This window comes from Anneissia japonica, unplaced genomic scaffold, assembly GCF_011630105.1.
Source record: "Anneissia japonica isolate Jap-2015-1 unplaced genomic scaffold, ASM1163010v1 scaffold1770_len632688_cov154, whole genome shotgun sequence".
NCBI classification, from domain to species: domain Eukaryota; kingdom Metazoa; phylum Echinodermata; class Crinoidea; order Comatulida; family Comatulidae; genus Anneissia; species Anneissia japonica.
The window spans coordinates 289,508-314,283 of NW_022692996.1; the positions used below are offsets into that span (position 1 = coordinate 289,508).

The 24,776-nt window shown below is 35.4% G+C and overlaps 2 protein-coding genes across 2 annotated transcripts; one reads left to right on the top strand and one right to left on the bottom strand.

Moving 5' to 3' along the window:
- Positions 1-1,454: 1,454 nt before the first annotated feature.
- LOC117100583 (bromodomain-containing protein 7-like) lies at positions 1,455-15,201 on the top strand. Its single transcript, XM_033240358.1, has 13 exons — positions 1,455-1,623; positions 2,491-2,684; positions 2,845-3,182; positions 4,036-4,180; positions 4,664-4,774; positions 5,221-5,417; positions 5,970-6,093; positions 6,665-6,842; positions 7,499-7,634; positions 8,310-8,421; positions 8,835-9,123; positions 11,843-12,057; positions 13,624-15,201. The coding sequence occupies exons 1-13, from the start codon at positions 1,572-1,574 to the stop codon at positions 13,828-13,830; spliced, it is 2,298 nt and encodes a 765-aa protein (XP_033096249.1). The 5' UTR covers positions 1,455-1,571; the 3' UTR covers positions 13,831-15,201.
- On the bottom strand, positions 14,165-24,465 carry LOC117100584 (gigaxonin-like). The gene is made up of 7 exons (XM_033240359.1): positions 24,164-24,465; positions 22,052-22,275; positions 20,240-20,427; positions 18,387-18,658; positions 17,524-17,636; positions 15,926-16,534; positions 14,165-15,529 (listed from the first exon to the last, which is right to left on the bottom strand). Exons 1-7 carry the CDS (start codon positions 24,322-24,324, stop codon positions 15,309-15,311), a joined length of 1,788 nt encoding a protein of 595 aa, XP_033096250.1. The 5' UTR covers positions 24,325-24,465; the 3' UTR covers positions 14,165-15,308.
- Between the last annotated feature and the right edge of the window lie 311 nt (positions 24,466-24,776).

Consider the following 24,776-nt stretch of genomic DNA (forward strand, 5'->3'; position numbering starts at 1 on the left):
GTCAATTACCAGTCAACATCCGATCACCTCCTGAACAGGTTAGCATTTAATCCGTTGGTTAGGATTCTAACCAATAACTGTAGAAACGGTCGAATTATGTACCGTCTGCTCCTGTCATTACACATACACAATCCTCATAGCAACACGATCATTAGCGTGGTTCTGACAACTGGGCATTTCGCTGTGCGCCACCTATTTTCAATTACAAAACTCTACAGAAACGCAACCGTTTCTACACTATGAATGACGTCACGCGCTTAATGCCAATAGCAGCTACGAATTTCGAGTTTTCTGCGGTTAGTGCGCTCATGCATAAGTTAGGTCAAATTAACCTGAATGATTTTTTGTCGAAAATAGGGGAAAAGTTTTCATTATGGAAGAATTTTGAAGTCCACACGAACAATAAATCCCAGATAATTCTCTCAGCAGAAAGACACGACGTACCAAGATGAAATTTCAAGATGATTTATTTTGGAATCCAAGCAGCTATATTGGTTTACACCAATTTTTATTTAGTTGTTTCGGTTTTTGGAATATTGAATTCCAAGATAAATTAGGTAAAAACGATGAATTCCAAGGTTTCATCAGAAACATAAATTTTCAACATAATTTACCTCACAGAGACGGAATTTGAAGACAGCTTATTGAAGATAAGACAGTTTATATCTCGAAAAGACAAAATTTCAAGGTAAATTGTCTCGGAAATATTGAATTCCAAGATAATTTTTCTCTCAACCTTCACTTATAGGTTATAAGAAACACTAAATAACAATTCAATTGTATTGTTAATGCCAACATTTAAGGGAAAATACATTTCTATCTCGTCTACTGCCAGAATATTACAGTTTTACATGTTTTCAAGATGGCCGACAGCAGCAATCTTTGATCCATTATCCAGGTGGACCACTGTTTATATTTGATCATTTGGAAAGTTATTAGTGAATAAATAAAAGGTGAATTTTTGACGATTTAGCACACTTAAAAATTTTCCCCACCTCCCTTAGAAGGGGTGCGCTCTTAAAGGGGAAGGGTGTACGGGTTTCTGGCTGATAGTGTTTTAAATTATCGGGGGTGGGGGAGGTACTTGATAGGGTGTATATTCTGGCTAAAATTAGGCTGGCCGGACGAACAGCATTATTTGTCAAGCATGTTCGTTCGTGTTTATCAGTTCACCTAACTAACTTTAAATAGCGCCCTCTATAATTCCTGCCTTAACTGTATAGGGAAAATGCGGCCGATATTCGATCGAGGTATTTTCCGCATCGAGGAAATTTAATTTTCTAGGTATTTTTCGAGACGTTTTTTTAGGAGTATTTACATCCATATATTTTTGAAATTGTTTTCATCAATACTTTTCATAACATCAAGGCAATTACCTTGATCATGATATCGAGGTACAGTAATTTCATATTCAATGAGTTGTTGTGTAAACGGCGTCCCATAGGCCACCGACACTCGGATAGCTGCGTCCCTTTTGAAAAAGCTTTTGTTGTGAGTTGACGATCGCAGTTCAAAACAAAGATTTTGTGACTTAACATATTTTATTTAGACTTGATCAACATTCTAGAAAGATGGGGAAGAAGCACAAGAAACATAGGGCCGAAAAGAAACCTGTTGTAGAAGGTGAATTGTGTGTCTTTTTTTGAAGAAAATGCCAAACGTCGGCTAGGCTTACCATTGACCTTCCATGACCAAATCCTAGCCGGGAATGTGTTCATTCTTCCCTCATACATGATGTACGATAGCCAAGCTAGGCCTAGCCTTCGCTAATATATGAGTGATTGTTTTTTGGGTTTTTTTTGTTTGTTTGTTTGTTTGTTTGTTTGTTTGTTTTTTGTTTTTGTTTTGTTTTCGAATTAGTCAAAGAAGAGAAGAATATATTGTAAATAATACATACAGGACACGACAATTAAATATAGGCCTAGCCTAGGCCTAGAGGCTTAACTTAATTATTAATCATTATTAATAGGCCTACCTAGGCTAAGTCCTGTAAAATTAATTGGTGTAAGCCTAAGCCTATGATGTACTATATAGGGTCTAGCCTAAGTAATTGGGAATGTAAATTGTAAGTAGCCTAATTGGTGTGTCATATTAATTTTACGCTAATTTAATTTTCTTGTTATTATAGACTTACTGTACCTGTATAGTCTCTAGGCCTGCCTATATTACTGTATAATAATGTCTTTCTTTACCCTATACCCCTCAAATAACATTTTATTTACACTTAACTTAGTGAATCTTACCTTATTAGTGATTTAATGAGCAAGCAAGGAGTTGTATGGGCTGCCTCGTCTTTAAATTTAAGTTGAGAATAAAATTGTCATAATTTGATTTTAACTGTTGAGCTTAGTATATATATTCTGCAGGATTGGCGACCAGACCTGGGCTTCATATTCCATTTAAAGTGGTCGAACAAAAGACTCGTACAAAAGAAGAAACGTTTCCTTGTACATGTATGTATTAAACGGTTGTCTTGATGTTACATTACAGAAAAACCACAAGTTCCTAAATTAGTTTTAAAAGTAAGCAGAGGTATCACTACAAGGAAGAAAGATGAAGTCGTTGTTGAAGCCCCTCCACCTCAAGTTGACAGTAGCCATGAAGAATCGCCAAGGGATGTATACAAGAAAAAGAGAAGACGGAAAAAAGAGGAAAAGCCAATGGAAATACCAGAAGAAAAGAAGGTAATTTGTTTATTTAAAATTTAAATAATCATAAAGTGTGTTAGTTTATATTTGTTGCAGAAAGCAGATTAGCTCAGCAAGTTACTCGTGGTAGCCAAGCATGTGTGCGCTAAACTATAGAAGTCTTCAAAATCTTAAATTTTTGTAAAAATTTTTTCAGCGAAAGGTAGAAGAGTCGTATGTTGAGGAAGATCATGTTCAAGAGGAATCCGAAGAACTTGAGGAACCAGTGGCACCAGCTGTATCAAATGAGGAAGAAGAAATGGAAGGAGTCGAGCCACTTCCCTCAGAAGTAACAGAAGAGGAGGAAGAACCTCCTGCAAGGGAAGATGAGGAGAACATCGATTGGAACTCAACACCAGCACGTCGTGCCTTCCTAATGAAGTTTGTGGAGAAGAGAACGGCTCCGACGAGGCACTGTCGGGGGAAGGAGGATCAGGATCCCTCTGTGTCACCATTGCAGAAGATACTTGATAGTCTGCAAAAAACTTTGCAAAGGTAAATTGTTTTTCAGTTTAACATAAACACAAATGACCAGTCTGCAAATTCTCTTCATTCATTCATTCTCTTTGCAGGTTCTATTATTTTTTAGTAACAATACCAGTAGTTGTCTTATGCTCTCTCTATACTATCAAATTTTCTTTGACAAAAAAATTGATGTACAAGTATGCCCATCATACAGCATATAAACATGATATGCCTTTATGTGTCACGTGGCAAAGACAAGCCAAACCAGTCATTCACTCGTGATTTTAGTTATTAATACTGGGTTAAAGATGAAAATGAGAGCTATAAAAGAGTAAAAGAATCATTTATGGTAAATCCGTCATTTTATTATGAGAAAAGCGCTGAAAGCGTTTAAACATACAGCTGTTTAAAGAACAATTATTATTTGAGAAATCAGCTTTCAAAGTATAGATTTTCGGCATTTCTCTGGCAGGAACCATCGCTAAATTGTTAAAGATTTTGTAGTTTTAACATTGAAAATGGGGAAAATAACAGCATATCATTATGTATAGATATATAAAGGTTAGTTTAGTGCAATGAAATAAGTTTAAAAAATGTTGACATTTCAGCATGTTTTGGCCATTATCTCTGAAACGCTATTTGCTACGAGTGACTGATTTGGCTTGTCTTTGCCACATATGGTCATGGTGTGATTTCATCATGACCATATTTGGGCATGTCACATGATTTTAGTCAAGTAAAATTGTATAGTCTGGACTAGGCTTGAGATATGCTTCCAACATCACTGCTGCATTATGTACTCTAATGCAACATTAGCTATCATAATCGCCATTTTCTGTAACCATTTCTCAATTAATAGTTTACTGTTTTATACTTCCTATAGAAAAGACCAGAATGAGTTCTTCAGTTGGCCTGTCAATGATGTCATCGCTCCTGGTTATTCAAGCATCATTGCCTACCCAATGGACTTCAGTACGATGCATGTCAAAATTGACAACAATGAATACGGAAGTATTAATGAGTACAAGGTAAGCAGCGATAAAAGATTGGTTTTATTTTAATAATGAAACGCAAGTGTCATCATGTCCACAGAGTGTATAGAGACTTGTTATGTGCTATAGAAGTGGCAAGACCATTATTGTTATCAGTACAGAACTATTATTTATTCCATGTAATAATAAAATAATACTATACACCGTGGTGACTCCAGAAATTTGTCAACAAAGTGTCTGACGTGCCTGACAAGGGATCTGAACCAAAGGGCCAATAAGAGCCTTGGTCAGGGTTCCAGAATAAAAATCTCTTGTAGGGTTCATTGTAGTTTTTATGGCTTAGTATTGTGGGGTCCAAGCCTGTCCGATGGGGGAGCATTTCCCCCCACTGGTACCACCACTGACTATGCATAATTCGTATTTGCGAAGTTGTAATTTTGAAATTTTTAAAACCTTTAAAAACATTGAAATTGTCCTAATGTATCTCTTATTTTAATTTGTTTATTCATTCATTTAAAGGCTGATTTTGTTTTGATGTGCGAAAATGCAATGACCTACAACCGACCTGAAACGATTTACTACAAAGCAGCTAAGAGACTTCTCAACGTCGGTATCAAACTGATGAATAAAGTGAGTACCATGACACCTCACCTTATGCCCTGTCCAGTCCTAATGACATCGTATCATGACCATATATATGCACATCATAATGGGCATAGAACAGTTTTTTTCAAAGACAGCTTAATATGCGTAAACTTTGTATATACATATGAACTTTATATGTACAGTGTATTATTATTAATTTCCATTTAACTTTATTTCCCTGGTTTCTTTCTTCCCTGTTGTCTGTTCAAATAACTATAATTACTTAAAAGAGGAATTGGTCTAAGATTAAGATAAAATTTATTTTTCATATTCTAAAATGAAAAAATATAAAAATTTAAAGTATTTTATTTGTATTTAATGTTAATAATATGGATTAATGAAAAGATAAACAACACTTACATACAGTATACAACATTTGAAATATAAAAACCACAACACATTTACTCATTATTATATATTGTTGATAACAGGAAAGAATCTCGCACTTAAAGCGTACACACAACTATGTAGATGAAGTGGAGACAAAGCCAAGGTCTCGAGCCAAGCCAAAAGCCAAGCACTCTGAAGCCCTAGCATCCGATGCGGGGGTGTCTGCAGAAACACAGCCACATGAGGGCAAGACGAAGGCTGGGGACAAGAAACAGGCTAGGGATAAGGTGCCATTAGGGTAAGGTGGAGACACCATGTTATGTCTTGTTTAGAAACTGAGGGAATAATTACTCAGTCTTTGTAGGGGTATTGTACCAACAAGTCCCCTATACACTTCACTTGATTATCCCAATTATTTGATAAAATACCTATAGAACACATAGTCAACCATAATGGTGGGGGAGGGGGGGCTCCCAGGTTGTGGGTTGGGTGAGGATACGTATAGTATAGCAGCTATTGAAGCCTTGTTTGAAAATTTTAAGTAATCACTTATATTTTTGGGTGAATGAGACACATTTGTTGGTAATGTGACATTTCCATACACACATGTAAAATATACATTAAAGGGGTTAAAAAACCCAGACCTCTTGTTCGAGGCACCAAATCGCATGCGCTGCACCAATCAGATACAGGTGGTGTCCCAATTGATTGATTAATAACTTACTCAAGGTTCTAGAATTTACTTGACACCCTTTAAAGTCATAATCAGCTGATATATCAATCTGTATCAAAACTAAAATTAAATGTGTATTTTTTTTTTTTTTTTTTTTTTTTTTTTTTTTTTTTGCAGTCACTATGACCCAAATGGGGAAGGATTTACAGAAAATTTAGAGCCTCATGAAGTTGTAAAAGAAGCCCTAGCAGCTGCAAAAGCAGCCAAAGACAGACTGACAGTCAGAAACCCACATGGAAAGGTAAACAAAAGTAATCTATTGTAAGGTCAATGAGGTAAGGTCAGGCACACAGGAACTTAAAGCTATATGTTTCACCATTGCTACCACTGGTTTCATACGAAAGTGATCATCAGGCATAGACATATTATATTATACAAATATTGACTGCTCATGAGGGGAATGGTGAAATCTATTGCCCCAAAGTGATGTGGATACCATAGCCTATCTTCCCGAGGTCAATAAATACATCATAATAACACAGTATAACTAATAAATAACAAACTTATGAAGTGCTTTCTACTCTCTTTGTGCCTTCTGTCACATTTAGACCTCCATGCTATTTTTCAAATTATAACAACCTTTATCCTTTTCCTATACTTACATTCATTCCTCTTTTCCACTGTTTTTTGTTGACCAACTTTCCTCCTTCTATCTGGTCTTAAAGACAATTATAATTGAAATTACTTTGCTTTCTTAAAAATGACCTAACAAATTCCATAATTTCTTTTTTATTACTTCCAAGATAATTCAATTCAGCCGCCATGATTTAATTGTAATATTCTATTATTTTTGTTTTCCTTTGGACATTTAGATTGGTTTTTTGCGTAAAGATGAGCACGGAACGACGACCCTTGGTGTGCTCAACCCAAGCACAGCAGTCAACACTGACCTTAAGGTCGCCAACTTAGGCCTGGTGGTTGGCAAGTTGACAAATGGATCAGGATCTTTGCCAGGATTCAAGGAGGATAAACACAATAAAATTAACCCAGGTAAATAATTTTATAACTTGCATTACTGTGGTAACAAGTCAAGTATCTGTCTGATGTAAAAAACTGCACTGGCGCTGAGTGAATTAAGTTGAAAGTGCTCCTTATTCCGTGCACCTATCCACTCCTCATTACGTCTCAGAATTCTTGACACTCTGTTCAGCAAAATGTTCGAAACTCTCACTGTGCAAGTCGCTTGTGTCCTTGTGCACTTTATCTACTTTTGTCTCTCTCTACCCAGGAGTATAAATGGGTACCTGGTAGGATGTTGTGGCATTGAATGTTCTAGTTTCGTGCGCTAAAGAATTAGCGAACGACTAGGGATACTCCCCAGGGAGCAGAGAAGGTTGCACTCTGTGCTGATTTGCCATTGAACGTTATCCACTGACCAGGGGTAATATCGCTCGCGCCTTTGATCATTCAATTTGGAATTGGCGCCTTATAAATGTTTAAGTATTATTAAAAACAATAGGTAGTGATAGCTACACCATTATGTTGCTATTCAATATTATTCCTCTTTACTTGATCATCTTATAGAATTCAAATGTGTCCTTATAATATGTCCTTATTTTATAATTTTGAAAAATTTAGTGGCTTAGGGCCCCCTTGATTTGCCTATGAGTATAGATTGTCTGATTGAGATCACATTTTATTTTCAGTGACCTATCTAACCTATGGACCATTCAGCTCTTATGCACCATCATATGATTCCAGTTTCTCAAACATTAGTAAGGAGGAGTCTGACCTGCTGTATTCAACATATGCAGATGAAGCAGGAGTGCAGTATTCAAAAAGGTATTTGATACAGTATACAGCATTTTTTTACAGAGGAGTTGTAGCTGAGCTTGTTGGGTAAAGTAATTAGGCCAAAAAAAACCAAAATTGTTACGTTGCCCAAGCCTGTCCGACCCACAAATCACGAAAATCTGTTATGTTGCCCAAGCAGTGGTGGCGCCAGTGGTGGTACAGACCTGGACCCCCCTGTCGTCTGACAAATGACTAGGTCGTCGGATCGAAAATTTACAAAAATATAATTTGCCTATCCAACTAACATTATTTTGGTTGCCAATCCCTAATATTGTGGTCTAAAAGCATATTTGAGATCATACTAAGCCATAAAAACTCTCCCCATGAACCCCATCAAATGATTTTTATTCTAGGCCGTCGACCGAGGCTTCGTCAGCCCTTTGGTTCGGACCCCTCGTGGGCCCCTCTGGTGCCACCGCTGTGCCCAAGCCTAACCAACCCACAAATCATGAAAATCTGTTATGTTGCCCAAGCCTGACCGACCAACACATCGCAGCTTTTTTTTTTCTTTTACAAAAAGGCAATTTAAATTTTTTCCCCCCAGAGACACAAGCAAAATACACAGCAAGTGACTCAAAAGCCCAAACCTGCTTCCACTTTGCCAACCACCATACTGTGTCAACTTTCATTAATGCACTTATATATTTATTTTTTATTTTTCAGTATACAAGACTTTGTGAAAGATGCAGGAAGCCATGTAACTAAATTTGTAGACAATCTGCTTGATACGTTGACAAATGGAGAACATTCAAAAACAATGAAACAGCTGCGAGATGTAAGATTGAGCTTTTACCCTTCTTTGAATTGTTTCAGTGAAATATATTTAATTATCATATATTATATACTTTATTGTTATATACAGTATATGGATATTTGTATCTGAAATAAAAAATGAAGGAATGAATGAATGAACATTATTACCATCAATAATATAATAATAGCTAAAATTCTTTTTCTCTTTTTAATCTTTTTCTTCTAATTTTAAAGTTAAACATTACAGCGCGTTTTTATTGTCTGTTTTAATGTTGCTGGTAGATATTGGACCCCAAGAGAAATAAGCCATTTTTTCTGGCTTGTCGGGTTAGCCTAGTCTTAGACTCAAAGTTTGGGCCCTACAGAAAAACAGCACTCTATACTGAATAGGCTCATCAGCGGAATGTATGATTACCTAATTATATTTTGTTCCAGAAACGAAAGACAGAGAGCGAAATGAAGGAACAAGCCAATCTTGCAACAGCCACCGAAAAAGGTGATACATCATCAAACAAAGATAAGCAGATTCCTGAGAAAGAAGAAGAAAAAATTACTGAGAAGAAAAATGATGATGAAACCTCGAAAGTCAATGGTACTAAAGAGAAGGTTACCGACATTCCTAAAGATATTCAAAGTGCTGTGGACGAAGATGTGGAAATTGATTTTGAAGACTTAAGGAGCCTTTCCAATATCGGTATTGACATGTCCTTCCTCTCAGACATTGGTAAGTTCCGAGATATATAATATATTTATGTAAATAAAAGTAGAAATAGAATATAATATATGTAAATGAAGATAAAAAGTAGAAATAGAAGGTCTATATAAATTTCAAATTATTATCATCATCATTAATTTAGGCTCAAGAAAATATGTTTATTTTTAAAATATAAGATTTATATTATGGTACATAACTGCCGTGTTTGATAGGTTCTGAGAAAAAAAAAATACAATATAATTATGTTGAATTTGTTATGATTGTGGTACTGGGGTTTATCAAATTTACCATAGATTGCTGACGTCAGAAACATCATGCAAATGATTAAGCCAATTCGTGGTTTAAACTGCGCATACATGTATCCTGTGGTATCTAAGTTCAATCGACATAAACGTGTTGTGTGTGCGTGGTGCTTATGTCAATTATCCTATATATGTATGAGCATATGCGTCTTTAACTATGAATTGACTAATTACTATCATCAAATTTATAATTATAATAAAACTAAACTAATTGTATATATTGGATCATGCTAACAAGAACTCTATGTGCCGAACATTATTAATCTGGTCATAATATCAAACAACAGTTGAAACATACTAAGCTGCTCCATGGCATAATTTCTTAATATCACTATTAGTAATCAGTGCGTTGTCATCCCAGCCTATCGAGAGGCAACCATAGGTAATATGTCTTTGTTTGCCAATGACAGTTTTATTTGTTTTAAGAATGTTTGATAAACCCTATTTTTGATATTTATTTGTATTTTTCTTTTTAATGCTTTATATTTAATAAATTAAAAGAAATGCAGATACTTGATTGCTAGCAATATGCTTGATTTAATATGAAGTAGTGTAATTAGGTTAAGTAGAAATTGTCAATAATAGTTCTTCCTACTACTTAAAAATCAAATTAAAATATTTGTCTCTAGAAATTATATATAGGAATATTGTGTGTGCCAATTGTAAGTGCATAGATAAATTACAGAAATATATTATAAAGAAAATAAAGAAGAGCAGAGGATTTTGTTTTTCAGTGTTGAAAATTACTATTTTCCAATGGTACAAGGATTTGTAGGGCACTACCATGCCAAATGTGATGTCAATGACCAAAATCTAAAAATTCTGTGGTCATTTTTAGCTCCGATGAGGAGCTCTATAAACACTTTTTTTAGATCTAATATACAGCCCTCATGAGGCTGATTAATAGATCTTTTTTTATACCTCCTGCCTCTATTAACTGCCCTCATCGGAGCTTTCGAGATTACAAGAACTTGTTTACAAACAAATACTCACTAGCCAGGGCCAAAAATACTCATACGGCATATAAAATGGCGCCTTTCAAGATTAATCAGTCATTGTGATGCCGATAACCATGGATTGTTAGCTCAGTAGCTACTAATGGACATTTCCGCTAAGCCCCGCCCCAAACACGTGTTTGTGGACACACATATTCCTGGCAATCCTTTGACTGGTCGGTTGTTAAGTTTTATTGACACTTCGGAAGGGTCATGTGCCTAGACTAAAAAGTTTTAAAAATCTTGATTGACGGACCCCAATTTAAAATCTTAAAAGGTAACAAATTCTTCATAATGAGAAATCTTTTCATTTTTGAGCCTTCACAATCAACTATTAACTATAACTTTGCCGCATGATTGACACACACCAGTATCTCATGTTGGGTTTCTTGGTAACTTTTATTCAATAAATATACAATTAACATAATCTGTATACTTCTTGGTACTTTTTACATTCACTTACTTGACATATCAGAGGATGACCATAATACAGTATTATTTTTCCTCCATAATGGAGAGTTTACAACAAATATAATACTTTTTAAATATATTTTTGTCTTAGAGGTGCAATAAAAATAACACTCAATTATGTAACGGTAAAAATATTCTGCTATTTATGTTGGTTTAAATATGAATATAATCTTTATATACACCTATGTGCTTTTTACATTCATGCAACTAAATTTATACATGGTATCCTAAATAGTTTAATTATTAACAACAGAGCATTATTAACCAATGAAGAGTTTATGATTTCACATTTACTTGGACTGGAAACGTCCCTTAACATTTTAATTACTTTTGCTTCAAAGGTTCAAAACCATTAGAACGAAAATTATTGTATTTTTAAAATTGAATCATTTCTTCTGGACTTACTTTTTTATGTGGCAATATCTCATGTCCGATCCAGGATGGACTGATGTTTAGTGGTAAATGGCATTGACCACCTGTGACAATGCAGTCTCACTGGTCAGATTTAAAATGATTAATTTTCTTAAATATATCTAACCTAACTGAACCACTGATTATATTCACAAAAATACTCAATGATGTTTTTTCATAAATTATTAGTTTTATAGTAACTGATATATGGTTCTTTATACTGTTTTATACATAACAATATAATAATAATATAAATGATAATAATAATAATAATTTTAATAATAATACTGCTTTAGTTACTGCTATGGTTCTTTATACTGTCTTAAATAACATTATAATAATAATAATTATAATAATAATAATTATTATTATAAGGCTGAATTATTAAAAGTGTTTATATATTATTATTACTAATAAAGATGAATATTTATGTTTATTATTTTTGTTATATTTTAAGGGAAAATATTTATGATTTCAGTATTATTACCAACTATTTTTTCTTTCTAAAATTTTAAGTGCTTTTATTTTTACTCATCTGGGTGTGTGTAGAAAAATCATGGGAAGGAGATAAGACAGGACAAAACAAAGACTTAAACAGCAAGTTGGACTCTACAGCGAACCTAATAGATAACTTAGAGAAGAAACAGATTGAGAGGCTTAGCCGCAAGCCTCCGGCCCACCTGCAGTTTATCGAAGGACCCTCCCAAGAAGAGAGCAATATTGCTGAGGAAATAACACAACAGCTAATGCAACTAACATCAAACGTGAGTTAACAGATAATTACTGTACAGTTGAACTTGCCTAAGTCGCATAATTTCTAAGTTGATCTAATTTTACATGCCAAATTGTTGTGTTTTCCATTAACAATCTGTAAGTCGAAATCAAATTTTGGTTCAGCCTAGCAAGTATACAATGCCATTTTGGATTTGACTTTGGTAAGTTCAACTGTATTTATAGATAGTTTTTTTTTTTTTTTAAATTTTAATAGAAAAACACTGTTGAACACTTGCTCTATAATACCATTAGGATCCTAATAATGTACCTGAATTGAAACCCAAAGTCTTACATTTAACCTGTACACCAGACTCATGAATAGGGCCTATACAGGAATATATCCCCTACGGGAAAACATATATAATCCCCTATGGAAAAAATGCATTTTGAAATAAGGGCCAATATCCACACATATTTGTCCCTATGCTCAATATACATCCAGTGTATTACGCAGATAAGTTACAATTCCGAGCAATTTTCTGCACAAATTTGGTTTTGATATATCCACTGCGCAAATACAATACTTTAGTGTGTCCTGTACAGACAGGAAGTTTGCAAATTAGCTAATTCATTTTAAAAATGATTAGATATAAATTTAATTCTCATTACTGATGAAAACCCCCTGTTTAAAACAAGACTGTAGAAGCTGGACTTGGGAGTGTAAGAGATAATAAAATTATTAATTAGCATCTTACTGAATTTCTAACATCATCAGAACCAGAAACAGGACACATAAACTGATATTTGTTTACTATTCGGCGAATTATTGAGATATCAAATCAGCCAATTTCATTAAAGGGTGTTTTTTATTTTAATAAATATTAATTGTTATTTATGTACCAATTAATTATAAAGGAAAATATTATATTTTCATATAAAAGCTAATGAATAACTAATGCTATTCAAATGAATACACTTTTTTATAACGTACAACAGAGTATATTTTATTGTGTATTATAGTCGAAGAAAATACTGGCCAGCGGAAAAAATATTTTGATAATAATAATTATTACTGTTTAATATTGTGACTCAGTCTTCATAATGTACTGAAAGAGTAATATTATGCTTAGTTCCTAAAAGAACAAAAAAAAACAATTTTTGTAAAAATGTTAAAATAAGTATACCCACCCACCTCATGTAATTTTCATTAAAAATAACCTATGCCCTTAAAATTTAGAGGTTTGGAACAGAAATTTTATATTCATAATCTTCATAATTTACTGAAATAATGCAGTATTATTTTTATTTCCTTAAAGAACAAAAACATTCTTTTTTTGTAAAAATGCTGAAAAATATATACCCTAAGTACTCAATATTCCACCCCAATTAATTTTCATGCAAAATCACCTTACTCTCTAACTTCTGAGAATTTTAAATTTACGGTTTATAGTGCTAGCAAGTAATTACAACAATATGGCAAGTTCTAACAGTGCTTAATGTCTTAATAAAGACATGATATTCATCTATACAAACATACAAAGGTAATTAAAACATGAAACTATAAAACTAATATTATTGCTTGGCTAAAACATTGATTAAAATTCTTTTATTTATAGGCAAAACCTGCAGATGTAGTCTCAACCCCAGCAGTTAGGAAAGCAATGGGTATAGAAGTCTCCTTACCATCTCCAGGTGACTCCCCAAAACAGCTGGATGCCTCAAACGACATTGACAAAGAGTTGATGGATTTCTTGGACAGTCAACCGACAACATCCATTGGAGAAGAGAATGAACAAGAACATGATATTCTCAGCACGTCCTGATGGAAATAATACCCTATTATAGGATATAAATCAGGGTCAAACAACTAACCAAATCCTTCAGGGTATTTAGCATTGGGAATACCATATTTGGAATTGCCCAACAAAATTGATGTACTTTTTTGAGAATGTGCTAACATTATGTGCTCAATTTAATAGTGAGGTGCCTGTTTCCTCTCAAATTTATCAATTTTACAATCACTAAATCACCAGGCCATCAATAATACTAGGTTATATATCTGTGAAATATCCATTACAATGAAATAGTGTAAAATGGCATATATTTAAAAGCTTAAACATTATTTCATACTGTCTATGATGTCTAATTATGTACCTCTTTAAGGAGTAGCATTTGGCATTTAAGATTATGTTTTATATGATTGGGCTTGTGGTCAATGGCTTATCCTGCCTGTGCATGTGTGTGTAATATACTGGACAAAGTAGTACAGTAATGTTCTTCCGTGATAAATTATTTGTAAATTTTAAATTTTTTGTCTAACAAAACAGTAAAAAATAGTGCTGAATATCTTTACATTGGTTAAGTTTTAATCAACATGTGGATTTTAAAGTTTGAATAAAAAATTGAGTGCAAGGCTAAGCATACAATGTCAGACTTAAACCTGTTTCACATGAGACTAAAATGTTACTTAACATCTTGACATTTTCAAACCTTGCAACAGTGAAATAAAAGCTCCCATGTGAACATGCACATAGTTTCATGCTAAATATCTTGGGAGTGTTTTACACTACTGGCTTGTGTGATGTCTGTTTTTATTTGATCTTTACATAAATGTGCTGTCATTCACATGGATGGAGAGAATGTAGCAGGGAAAGCTTGCAACATTTTGTCTTGTGTGAATCGGGTGTAAATAAAACACGTTTGAACTTCAAGCCGCATGATTTGTTTGGTCAAATACTGTAAGTTTGAAAGATTCATAGACTTACAGATGTTCAACTTACTGACCATTCAAACATACTGTAATGAATACATGATAACAGTGGCATACTAAAATGGGGGGGGGAGGCTGATGGTGCTCGAAGTGTAAGTGCGAGGGCTTGACGAAAAGTGAAGGGGACCTAGCTGATGAAATACCGTAAAGGTGATATTAGGTGACTTTTAGCCTACAAAATTTAGTGGGGAAAATGGAGGTTGTGAGTGCCCTACACGCACACACACCCGCACCCCCACCCCCAAATATGCCACTGTATGAGTAGTTGAGAGCTGATTCAGCTGCTGGCTTGCGATCAGTCTCAACTAAAACAAGTTTTAATATGTTGTTTCTGTATATACATAATTGTATGCAGTGGCGACATACAATACAGCCTTAACAGACCTGTGCATTTTGTTTGTAAATATTAAAATATCCCAAGGTATTGAATTGTTTACTCTTGTGTATTATTTACTTTACACTTCACACACATTGGTCCTTTGATTTAAAAAAAAGAATAGCAATTTAGGTATTTTTCTTCTTACAGCAACTTTATGAATATGACGCCTTAAGTTTCATGTAGACCGATGCCGGCATTCTCATAACACAGGCCTTCATGTTTCGCTGTCGGAATGGTGGATGATGCAGAACTATCTCGTACCACTGTCCGAAGCCTCCCTGGTCCACGCCACGTAGACACTGGTTCTCCCACTGTATGTAAAGATCACCCATCGCTAAGATCTGATCCTCTATATGAAACACAGCACTTACATCTGTAAATAGCAAACATATTTGGAAATATTTTGTACATTTTTTCTTGAATATCTAGTACAACCTGGGGAAAAAAACGCAAAACATTCAATTGATAATTTTTCAGTGTTTATTAATGTTCAATAGTGCAACCATTTTAAGAATGAGCACCGTAGTTTCTCTGGTGCAACCCAACCCTCCCGCCAATTTGAACACAGAATTGGGTCAATTTGGGTGGTAAGCAAATCCTCCCACTTTAAACACAGAATTGGGTCAATTTTGGGGGGGGGGGTCGGTCGGTTTATACCCCAAAAACTATGTAATCGACTTCAAGTTGCCGGCATTGGTCTACATGTAACTTAAGGCGTCATATTCAAGTTGGGCAAAGATTAAACAAGCAATCTAATCCTCATACTCACTAGATAAATCCTGCATGCTGCACAGGTTGTTCGGTGGCAGGCTGAACCAGAGGCCTTTACTAGCAATGTATACCTCTGAGCCACAGAACTTGGTGCGATTCTCAGCACTGGGACACATTAAGCTGCGTTTCCCGCCAAAAACAAATATTGAATCCCCGACAGCCACTCCGCATGCACATGCCCGCCGCTCCTTCATGGGCACGGCTGTCTTCCACTGCTTCAACATCGGATCGTAACACTCAACCGACTCGTAAACCTGACCCTGCGAACAGCCACCTATCACAAAGATTTTTTTTTGCATGACGATGCAACACGGGAACATTCGTGGAATCGGCATGGAAACTGAATACTTCCATGTATCCGTTAATATATTATATACCTCCACTGACGTTAGTTCTCGTTCATTCATGTTATTTCCACCGATCGCATAAATGTCATCATTAATAGCAACAAGATTGTGATTCTCACGACATGTCAACATAGGTGCTATTGCAGTCCACTGATTCAAAGAAGGATCGTATCTTTCTCCTGTATTAAGTACAATTCCGCGACGATTTCTCCCGTAGCCATAACAACTGTTGGTACCACCGGTTACATAAACATAACCCCCTGCAGAATAAGCATGTTTGTTCATGATGAGAGGAGTAATAGTAAAACATTTTAAAATACAACAAACATAATAGTAATATTATTTTAAAATGTTTTAAATTTAATCTTCACTGATATTAAATTTAAAGAAAGTAAATAATAAACAGACACTCACTGCTTGTTGGGTGATATTTTTGATTTTTGATTTGATTTATTAGGTACTCGAGATAACAATACATGAGAAACAAAGACAAAAGAGCACCAGGATTACCCATTAAGCCAACGATAGTCATGCTCATTTTCAATGGGATCCTTATAAAACCAATACAATAAGACACACAAAAAAAGACAGAAATAGATATTCAAAATTACAAAAACAGAACAGGCAATTAGGTATAATATATGTGTGAATCTATAAAGCCTTGTTTGGATTGCACGTTTGTGGTGAAATTAATTATAGCGCCAAGCAACTGGGAAACGTCTATTGAATTGAGACCAAGTGCAAGCAATAATACCACATGATCCACTAGACCACAGGTGGGCAAAGTGCGGCCTGACAGCGATTTTTTGCGGCCCACGAAAAAATTAATTAGAAGCCCTATATGTACGGCCTGCCAAGCAACATTGGCTAGAAAACACAATGTTTTTTACGGCCTGACACTGATCATTATGTAAAAAGTAACATTAAAATTGAGAATAAAGTTTTTTGGAAGCTCACTAGAAACATCAAAGTTTGGGTGCGGCCCTTGGTGTTAAATCATTCATTCATCATTAAAACATTCACTTTGGCCCACCCCTGCATTAGACGGAGCCCATTGTACAGCGCAACAAAACAAACTTTATTACCCCAAAAATCGTCCCACAAATAATAATTACAAGCTTTGCCTGCATAAATTTCATAAGACTGTTGAACCATTACCCCACCCTATGCCTTGCAGCTTTGCATCTCTTTCAAGAAATGTAGGCCATTTTCATCAAACTTGTCTACACCTTCACATCTTTGAACTTACCGGTGGCAACAATAGCATGATCTACCCTCGGCATCAGCATCGGCGCCATTGGAATCCAATACTGAACTGGTGCTGGGACTATCAAGCAACAACTTGAAGACTCTTGATTGCTCCTTAGGAATAGAGAAAAAACAAGAAAACCAATTTATAATATAAATAATTTCCTGACTTAAATACTACAACCTCTGGAACTCAATTCAGCAGATGGGAGGTGGGGGTGGTATTAAAAGGGTATCTTTACCCATCAAAGTTATTGTAGTTGGGTTTTTTTGTTTTTTTTCCAAAAAGCCTTCGTATGCCTGACATTACTCATCAAAAACAGCGCACAACTAAAAATTCAGCACAGAAATGCAACATAACGCACACAGAAACTGCAATAACAGCCTTTTTTGGTTTTGGTTTATTAAAATCCTGAAAAATTCGACAAAATTTCAGAGATCAGGGATTGCACAATTATTTGGAACAGTCCCATTCGAATGGGTAAAGTTGGAATATCTGCCATACATGTACTGTATTTCCTTCTAATGTATGAAAATAGCTTAAAATCCCTTAGGTTTGACTTAATCATATTACTGTATGTTCAGCTTTACTAGTCCATGTAATATACATTAATAAGTTCAGATTGTAAACATATTGACTATAGTGCTAGACAAGAAGGTCCATCCCCCTAGCCATGAATCTTCACTTACCACCCCCTACCTGCTCCCCTTTTACGTCACTGTACTTACTTAAAGGCTCCAGCCACCACGATCCTATTTCGTGTAGCCTCTCATATTTGCTGGTGCTAGGCAAGAAGGTCCATCCCCCTCCCCATGATGGATCCACAACTAAACCCCCACCTCCTTCCCTCACTGTATACTTACTTAAAGGCTCCAGCCACCATGATCACATTCTTGTAGCCTCTCATATTTGCTGGTATTGGATTCACAAGGTATTTCTGCACAAGTTCTCTCACTTGTTCATCTGCGCTTACCAATGGGTTCTGTAATACCTCATCGTGCAAGTTAGCTGGTATACTCCCCCATCTGATTAATTCCAGGAGCCTGGCAAGATGTACGCTGCGGTACTTCTCATCGTACTGTATCCACTGCAGTGATGCTTCCAGGATAACAAATTCACATCTGTTTTGCGATACCTAAGTTCAAGGAACATTAAAAAAGCATAAAATATAGTACCATAATTGGATAATCATAAATAACTGATGAAAATATTAACACACTATCAAAAAAAAAAATTAAACTACACTTCTAAACAACAAAATTACAGTTGAATAATTATAAAGAGAATATTTTTGGCTTGATTATTTAATATTTGAATAAATGTACAAACATAGGTATAATTTCATAAACAGGGGAAACAATGTGCTGATTCAAAATAGATTTACTCTCCTAAGGAGCCAAATAATGATGTAGTCCATCTGGTGTTTGATCCAAATGATCTTGGTACATTATTACAAGTATAGTACACTTTTTAATTCGACACCACCTTTGGGACTGGCAAATTTAGGGTGGTGTTGAGGCTCAGTGAAAGTACAGCACTCTTAAAATCAAGATACTGTAAACACTATTTTGAGTATTATTGCCTTCCATAGTTATTTGTGCATACATTGTTTAATCAAATTAACTACCAAAATAACATTAAATAAACAGTTTGTTGACCATTTCCAGATCCAAGACTTTGTGACATGTGAAATAAACAATTTGATTTTTAGGTAATTTTTCTTGAGCTTGCATATGTTATAGCTCATTAACCGAATACTGGCCTGTGCAACAACTTAACCATTTTGCCACGACATGCCTCAATTTAGAGGATTAGTTTTAAGTTAAAAAACTGAAGGTTGTTGTTAATAATGTATGCATTCTTTATTACATATGCATAAGCCATAATTGTATACCGTGCCAACATCTCTCTAGAAAACAGTGAGCTGTATATAATCTGTATTTTACCAAGAACTAGGAACTCAGGGTCTCAATGGCTCAGCACACACAAAGTGGATGCTACCAGAGTTTAAATGAACTGCACTATGCTACTCTCTACATTAGCATAATGAAAATCTTTCCGTTAATGGTAAATTTTTATACTCTCTTGTAGTCAATATCTAGTTGTTGCTGACCACTGGTGACCCGAATGATGAAACTATGCCAAGTTGGCCTGTCTTGACTGGAAAAAAATGTACTCTTAACTAGATGAGAAAAAAATTAGAATGCAAGTCTGCGCAGTAGCTATATACCTGAAATTCTGAAGATTGGGATTCTTTACTAAAACAAGGCCTCAGGCAAGAGTGATTTATTGATGGTTCATGATTAAAGCTACTTAAAAAGATGAAGTTAAATTTATGTTTCTAATTAAATTTAACATAAAAATTACATTCCACATATAAATTTACATTTATATGAAATCCTCTGTGTGTTTACCATTCATTTCCTATTGGAGTTATTTATGGAAGTATTTCCTAAATGTCATTTTAAGATATTAAAATGCGTATTATTTAAATTTAGTTATTATGATGTATATAAATTGCTAATTTATTCAAATTTTTCTTTATGCTTGAAGAACTGTATTTCAAAGAAACTGTAACCAAAGAATAAAATTTCATTTAATGCGGTACATATTTAAAATGATAAAAAATATTTTGTTTAGTGTCAAGAAAATATATGCATTAAAGAAAGAATTTTTTTTTTCTAAATATTAGGATGGAATAATATCTTACACTTACACTAAGGTTATCCATGCCAACAATTTCTTCAAGTTTTTCAAATGGCAACTGCAGAAATTCCTCCTCCTTTGTGACTGATTCAAAATTTGTTTCCAGCCAATCTGTTGCTAAGCGATGCACCCGAGGGCATGAGTAGAGTTCGGTGAAATTCCTGATTCCAAGACAATTTGACGAGCAGATACAATCCTCTATGACAAGAAATAAGCAAGTTTATAATTACACTCACATATACAATTATAAAACATAATTACCACGCCAAACAATTTAAAAAGCATAAACATTAATATATATGGCAAGACTCTTTTTATACCTTGATTCGCAAACTTATTTTTTTAACATGGTCAGAGGACGGCGGAAAAAATAAAACTGAAATTGTGGTTTTTCATTTAGCAAAGAGTTTTGCCAAAAACATCTAGACGAATGAGAAAACAAAAATAAAATTATATTGATGTTTGAAACAGTGTAGTAATGGGATGGTTAAATGATCACTTTAAATTTATATAATTTAAAGGAAGAAATATAGGCCTAGTTCAGACTAGGTGGATAAACCCGGCTCAACTCACAGGGTTTATCCACCTGCCAGTCTGAACTAGGTGGCTTATTTCAAGCCGGGCTGTGTTGTGTTCCTATAGTAACTAGGCCTGACGCGCCACCATGTTTAACTTTTCTAAGCCAGGCTTTAATCATTGCGGGGGGAGGGGGTTTGCCTTGAGTTCGGATGACGAAATGACCAATCAGCATTCAATTACATACGCCGTGAGGGAGCGTACGTTTCGCAAGCAATGTTTTGAAACACGTTTCCTGGTTACGGTTCATTATTATGCAAATTCTTGCCTGGCTAAACCCGCTAGTCTGAACGCCCGGCAAAGTTAAGCCTTAACGTTGAGCCGGGCTTACCTCAAGTCTGGCTTATCTCCAAGTCTGAACGTAGCCATACATATCTTACTTTATTTAATTTTATTTTTAATCATCATTATTGGTAGGCGGTGGGTCCGCTAAACAAGGTATAAAAAAAGTCTCGCCTACAGAAGTACAGATGATTTGTGATCTCTTCATTTTTTTTATTTACTTTTTATATTATAGTTTTTATATCGTCAAATTTAGTTCTGGTACAGCACATATAGTAGTTTTTAAAGTGATGTCGTTAATCCCCACTAAAAACACCACCAGCTAAATGACAATTGTACGAGTTTTACATGGTTGAATCATATATACCTGTATTTTTTATTAATGGTCTTCGAGGATACCCCTAAAAATCATATTGCAAATACTACTGTAGAATCTATCTATTTGTCTTGGGATTAGAATAAAAGAAAAATATCTGTGACTGTTTTCATGTTTTTGTTAAAATTAATTAAATTATATATTTTATATGTAGTCCTTCCTCATGTACCTATTATCTGTGTCTGCCCTAACTAATTTTCATGGAGTAAATTCTTAACAATACAAGTACAAGCAAAATTTTGTTTTGCTTACAACACCCACCCCACTCCGACACACTCTACTTACACCCTACCAGACCTATAATCAGGTGGTATGGCTGAACTGCCCTTTCCGAGTAACTCGCTATAAACTAAACCAACATCCCTCCTCCTTGTATCAAATACCATCAAAATAATTGATGAAATAGAATGCTTCACCTTCAGGTTGCCCTGCTGTATGACCCCACTAAAGCTCTTTCCCTTGATCCCAACACGGGGCATTGGACCTCTGATGGGATCCAGGTAATCACCTTAAGGAATACCGATTATAGCCTGCCTATTAGTATGCAGTAAATATTCAATAAAATGTTATATACAGTGAGATTATTACCAAGGAATTCACAGCAAAGGTTCTTTAGATCAGCCATTAAAAGTACATCAGCGGCTTGCAGTATGTCCTGTATATTCTCCTCATTCAGCTCAATTTCTCCTGAGTAGGTAAACTTTAATATCTGGTCAAATGTCTCAGCACTCAGTTCATCTATGTCAATGGCTTTCACAGCTTTGCCATTTCTAGTTTCTAGACAAAATCTGCCTTCATAGTCAAACAGAGACCTGCAACAAAAATCCACTGATTATTTTGACACTTAATGCCGGGCACTTACGGAATCTTAAACGACAGTTGTACGACCGTCAGCCGATGATTAAAACCCAATTTAAATTATATTCCCTGTGGGCGTCAGACGTCTGCTGATCATCAGTGGCAGTCTGAACGGATCGTCATTTAAAAACGATTCGTAGCGCACACGTCGTGGCATTGCATTCACCTTGGAATCGCGTTGGCCAATGATGGGAATTAATATGTATAAAATTGTATAAACAAAGGTGAAAAATAGCAGGGGAATGTACTACATTATAGCAGACCTGCAAACTCACCCGATCCTGTCGGTGTCACCCGATATTTAAACAAATCTCCAGTTCTCCCGATTGAACGTAATTTTCACCCGATTCCACAGGCCAGGCCACCCCCCCACCCCATTCATAATTTGATTGATTTGATCGTTAGTATTCAATGTATTCGCCGCCTGCTCGCTTTGTGGTGCAATAAACAACAACCATTTTCAATTCGAATGTCGCCATTAACGGCCAATGATTTGTAGTGACGTGACTTTTTTGGTATCTTGCATCATCTTTTGGTTAATTCTGGAAACCTCCAGATTTTTTGGTAAATCTTCAGATTTTTTTAAGATTCTTGAAAAAATCTCCAGATTTTCATGACCCAAGGGTTGGCAGATCTGTTATAGGCAATATTAATTATTATTAATTTTAACCATTCTGCTAATCAGAATATTCGGTGGTCACTGACGTAAATTGCTGGGGAGTTGCCAGGAATTCCTCGACAAGGGATCCAAGCTCCCCAAGAAGGCGTCCACACACCCCCGCCCCTCTGGGTTTTTTTTTATTAACAAGTAAAACAAATTTGTGTTAATTATGAGGTTCTTTATTTTAAAAGGATATAGAAAACCATGCAAGTTTAAGAGTCCTTTAATTGCCCTTTCTGAGTCAGAAGTACTAGTCCCACTGTCGGGGGTACTAACCCCCTGTCGGAGGTACCAGCCCTTCGGGGAAGAGCTGGCACCACTAATGCAACCCATACAATCGCAATAGTAAACAACACCTCCCACATATCGTAGCACTGCTCGCACTAAACAAGTTTTTATGCCCTAAAATTTGACAGCTTAAAGGTATGTTTTAATTGTACTTTCGGCGCTCGCGACATTTGATTTTTTTTTCTCCGTCAACCTTGCTGGCAATTCCCCGACAGAGGTGTCCATCCGGGTTGTCCAGAGATTCCCAACGGGGTCCCTTATCCCCAACCCCAGCTGGCGCCGCCCCTGGTAAATTGATTACATTGATACTTTAGAAAACAAGACAGTAGGACAATTACGTTTAATGTTCACAATTCTGATTTGGTTAATGCAGTCATAGATTAGGCCTACTACTACAGTAATTACGAATTGTCCGCACAATTTGAAAATTGTGCAAGGATCCTCTTATATAGTTTAAAATTTTGCAATGGTTTACTAACTGAGCAAGGTTCTCAATCAGGGAGGTAGCAAAATGTGCATGATTTCTACAAACTGCGCAAGGTTCTCGTGCAGCTTGCAAACTGTGCAAAGCAGTCAAACTGCACATAAAACACACACTTTGTTAAACAAGTAATTCTACAGATCTAGGCCTATTACGGTAGCCATTTGTTATACACAATTTTTTTAAATCTCTAAAATAAAAAATGGTTGGGCCGTTCAAAACGCAGCTAAAAGAAAACTTAATTTGACATTGTCAATTAACAAATTAATGATTAAAATGACCTACCAAAACTCTGGAAGGATTAATGAACGCATAAACAAAACAATCAGTTTGGATTTAATGTAAACTTGCAGAGAGAGAGAGCTAGGCCTAGGCCTACGCCACTTGCTAGAGTCTTGCATCCAGGGCTTACCTGAAGTACGGAGAAGCTGCACAGAGCACGCTCTGCTGAACGTTAAACTCCTTCCCATCTATGACCAGAATAAGGTCACAGTGTTTCGTATCCTTTTTCAGTTCTTGGAGGCTTTGCAAGAGCTGCTCTGCATGTATAGGGTTTTTAAGTAGTTTTGTCATCTTTATAAATAACGACAGTTAACCTAGCCCAGTCTTAAAATGTTCCTTAGCATCTTTTCTTTTGCTACAACACCAGCAACTCCCCTTCCCAAGACGAAAGAATAATTATTTACTACACTTCACTTTTCGCTAGCTGTTGGTGTTTTGTTTACACTGATGGTAAAAACCATTTTCAACATGGGGTATGATGATACGTAATTTAAATATTAACGTTACCAACAGTTAAAGTATTAACCTGAAATTTGTGTTTAAAATATGTATTCTGATGGGGTATTTTTCAGTTTGTGTTATTTATTGTTTCTTTGTGAAACAATAATGAGACGTAAATATAAAATCTACAGCATAAATGGAAGATTCCACAGAGCCAAGCGCTGATGACGAAATGAATTCTATAATAAGAGATGATGATGATTGGTAATTAATGACAATGACAATGATGATGATGATGTTGG

What these genes read in the sequence shown, in the direction of transcription:
- LOC117100583 (XM_033240358.1), top strand. Translation starts at nt 1,572, where the DNA reads ATGGGGAAGAAGCACAAGAAACATAGGGCCGAAAAGAAACCTGTTGTA. An exon ending in CTGCAAAAAACTTTGCAAAG is followed by an intron (nt 3,183 to 4,035) that starts GTAAATTGTTTT and finishes TACTTCCTATAG; the next exon opens with AAAAGACCAGAATGAGTTCT. An exon ending in ACACAATAAAATTAACCCAG is followed by an intron (nt 6,843 to 7,498) that starts GTAAATAATTTT and finishes TTTTATTTTCAG; the next exon opens with TGACCTATCTAACCTATGGA.
- LOC117100584 (XM_033240359.1), bottom strand. Translation starts at nt 24,324, where the DNA reads ATGACAAAACTACTTAAAAACCCTATACATGCAGAGCAGCTCTTGCAA. An exon ending in TCATGCTATTGTTGCCACCG is followed by an intron (nt 16,535 to 17,523) that starts GTAAGTTCAAAG and finishes CTTATTCTGCAG; the next exon opens with GGGGTTATGTTTATGTAACC. An exon ending in CAGCATGCAGGATTTATCTA is followed by an intron (nt 15,530 to 15,925) that starts GTGAGTATGAGG and finishes TGCTATTTACAG; the next exon opens with ATGTAAGTGCTGTGTTTCAT.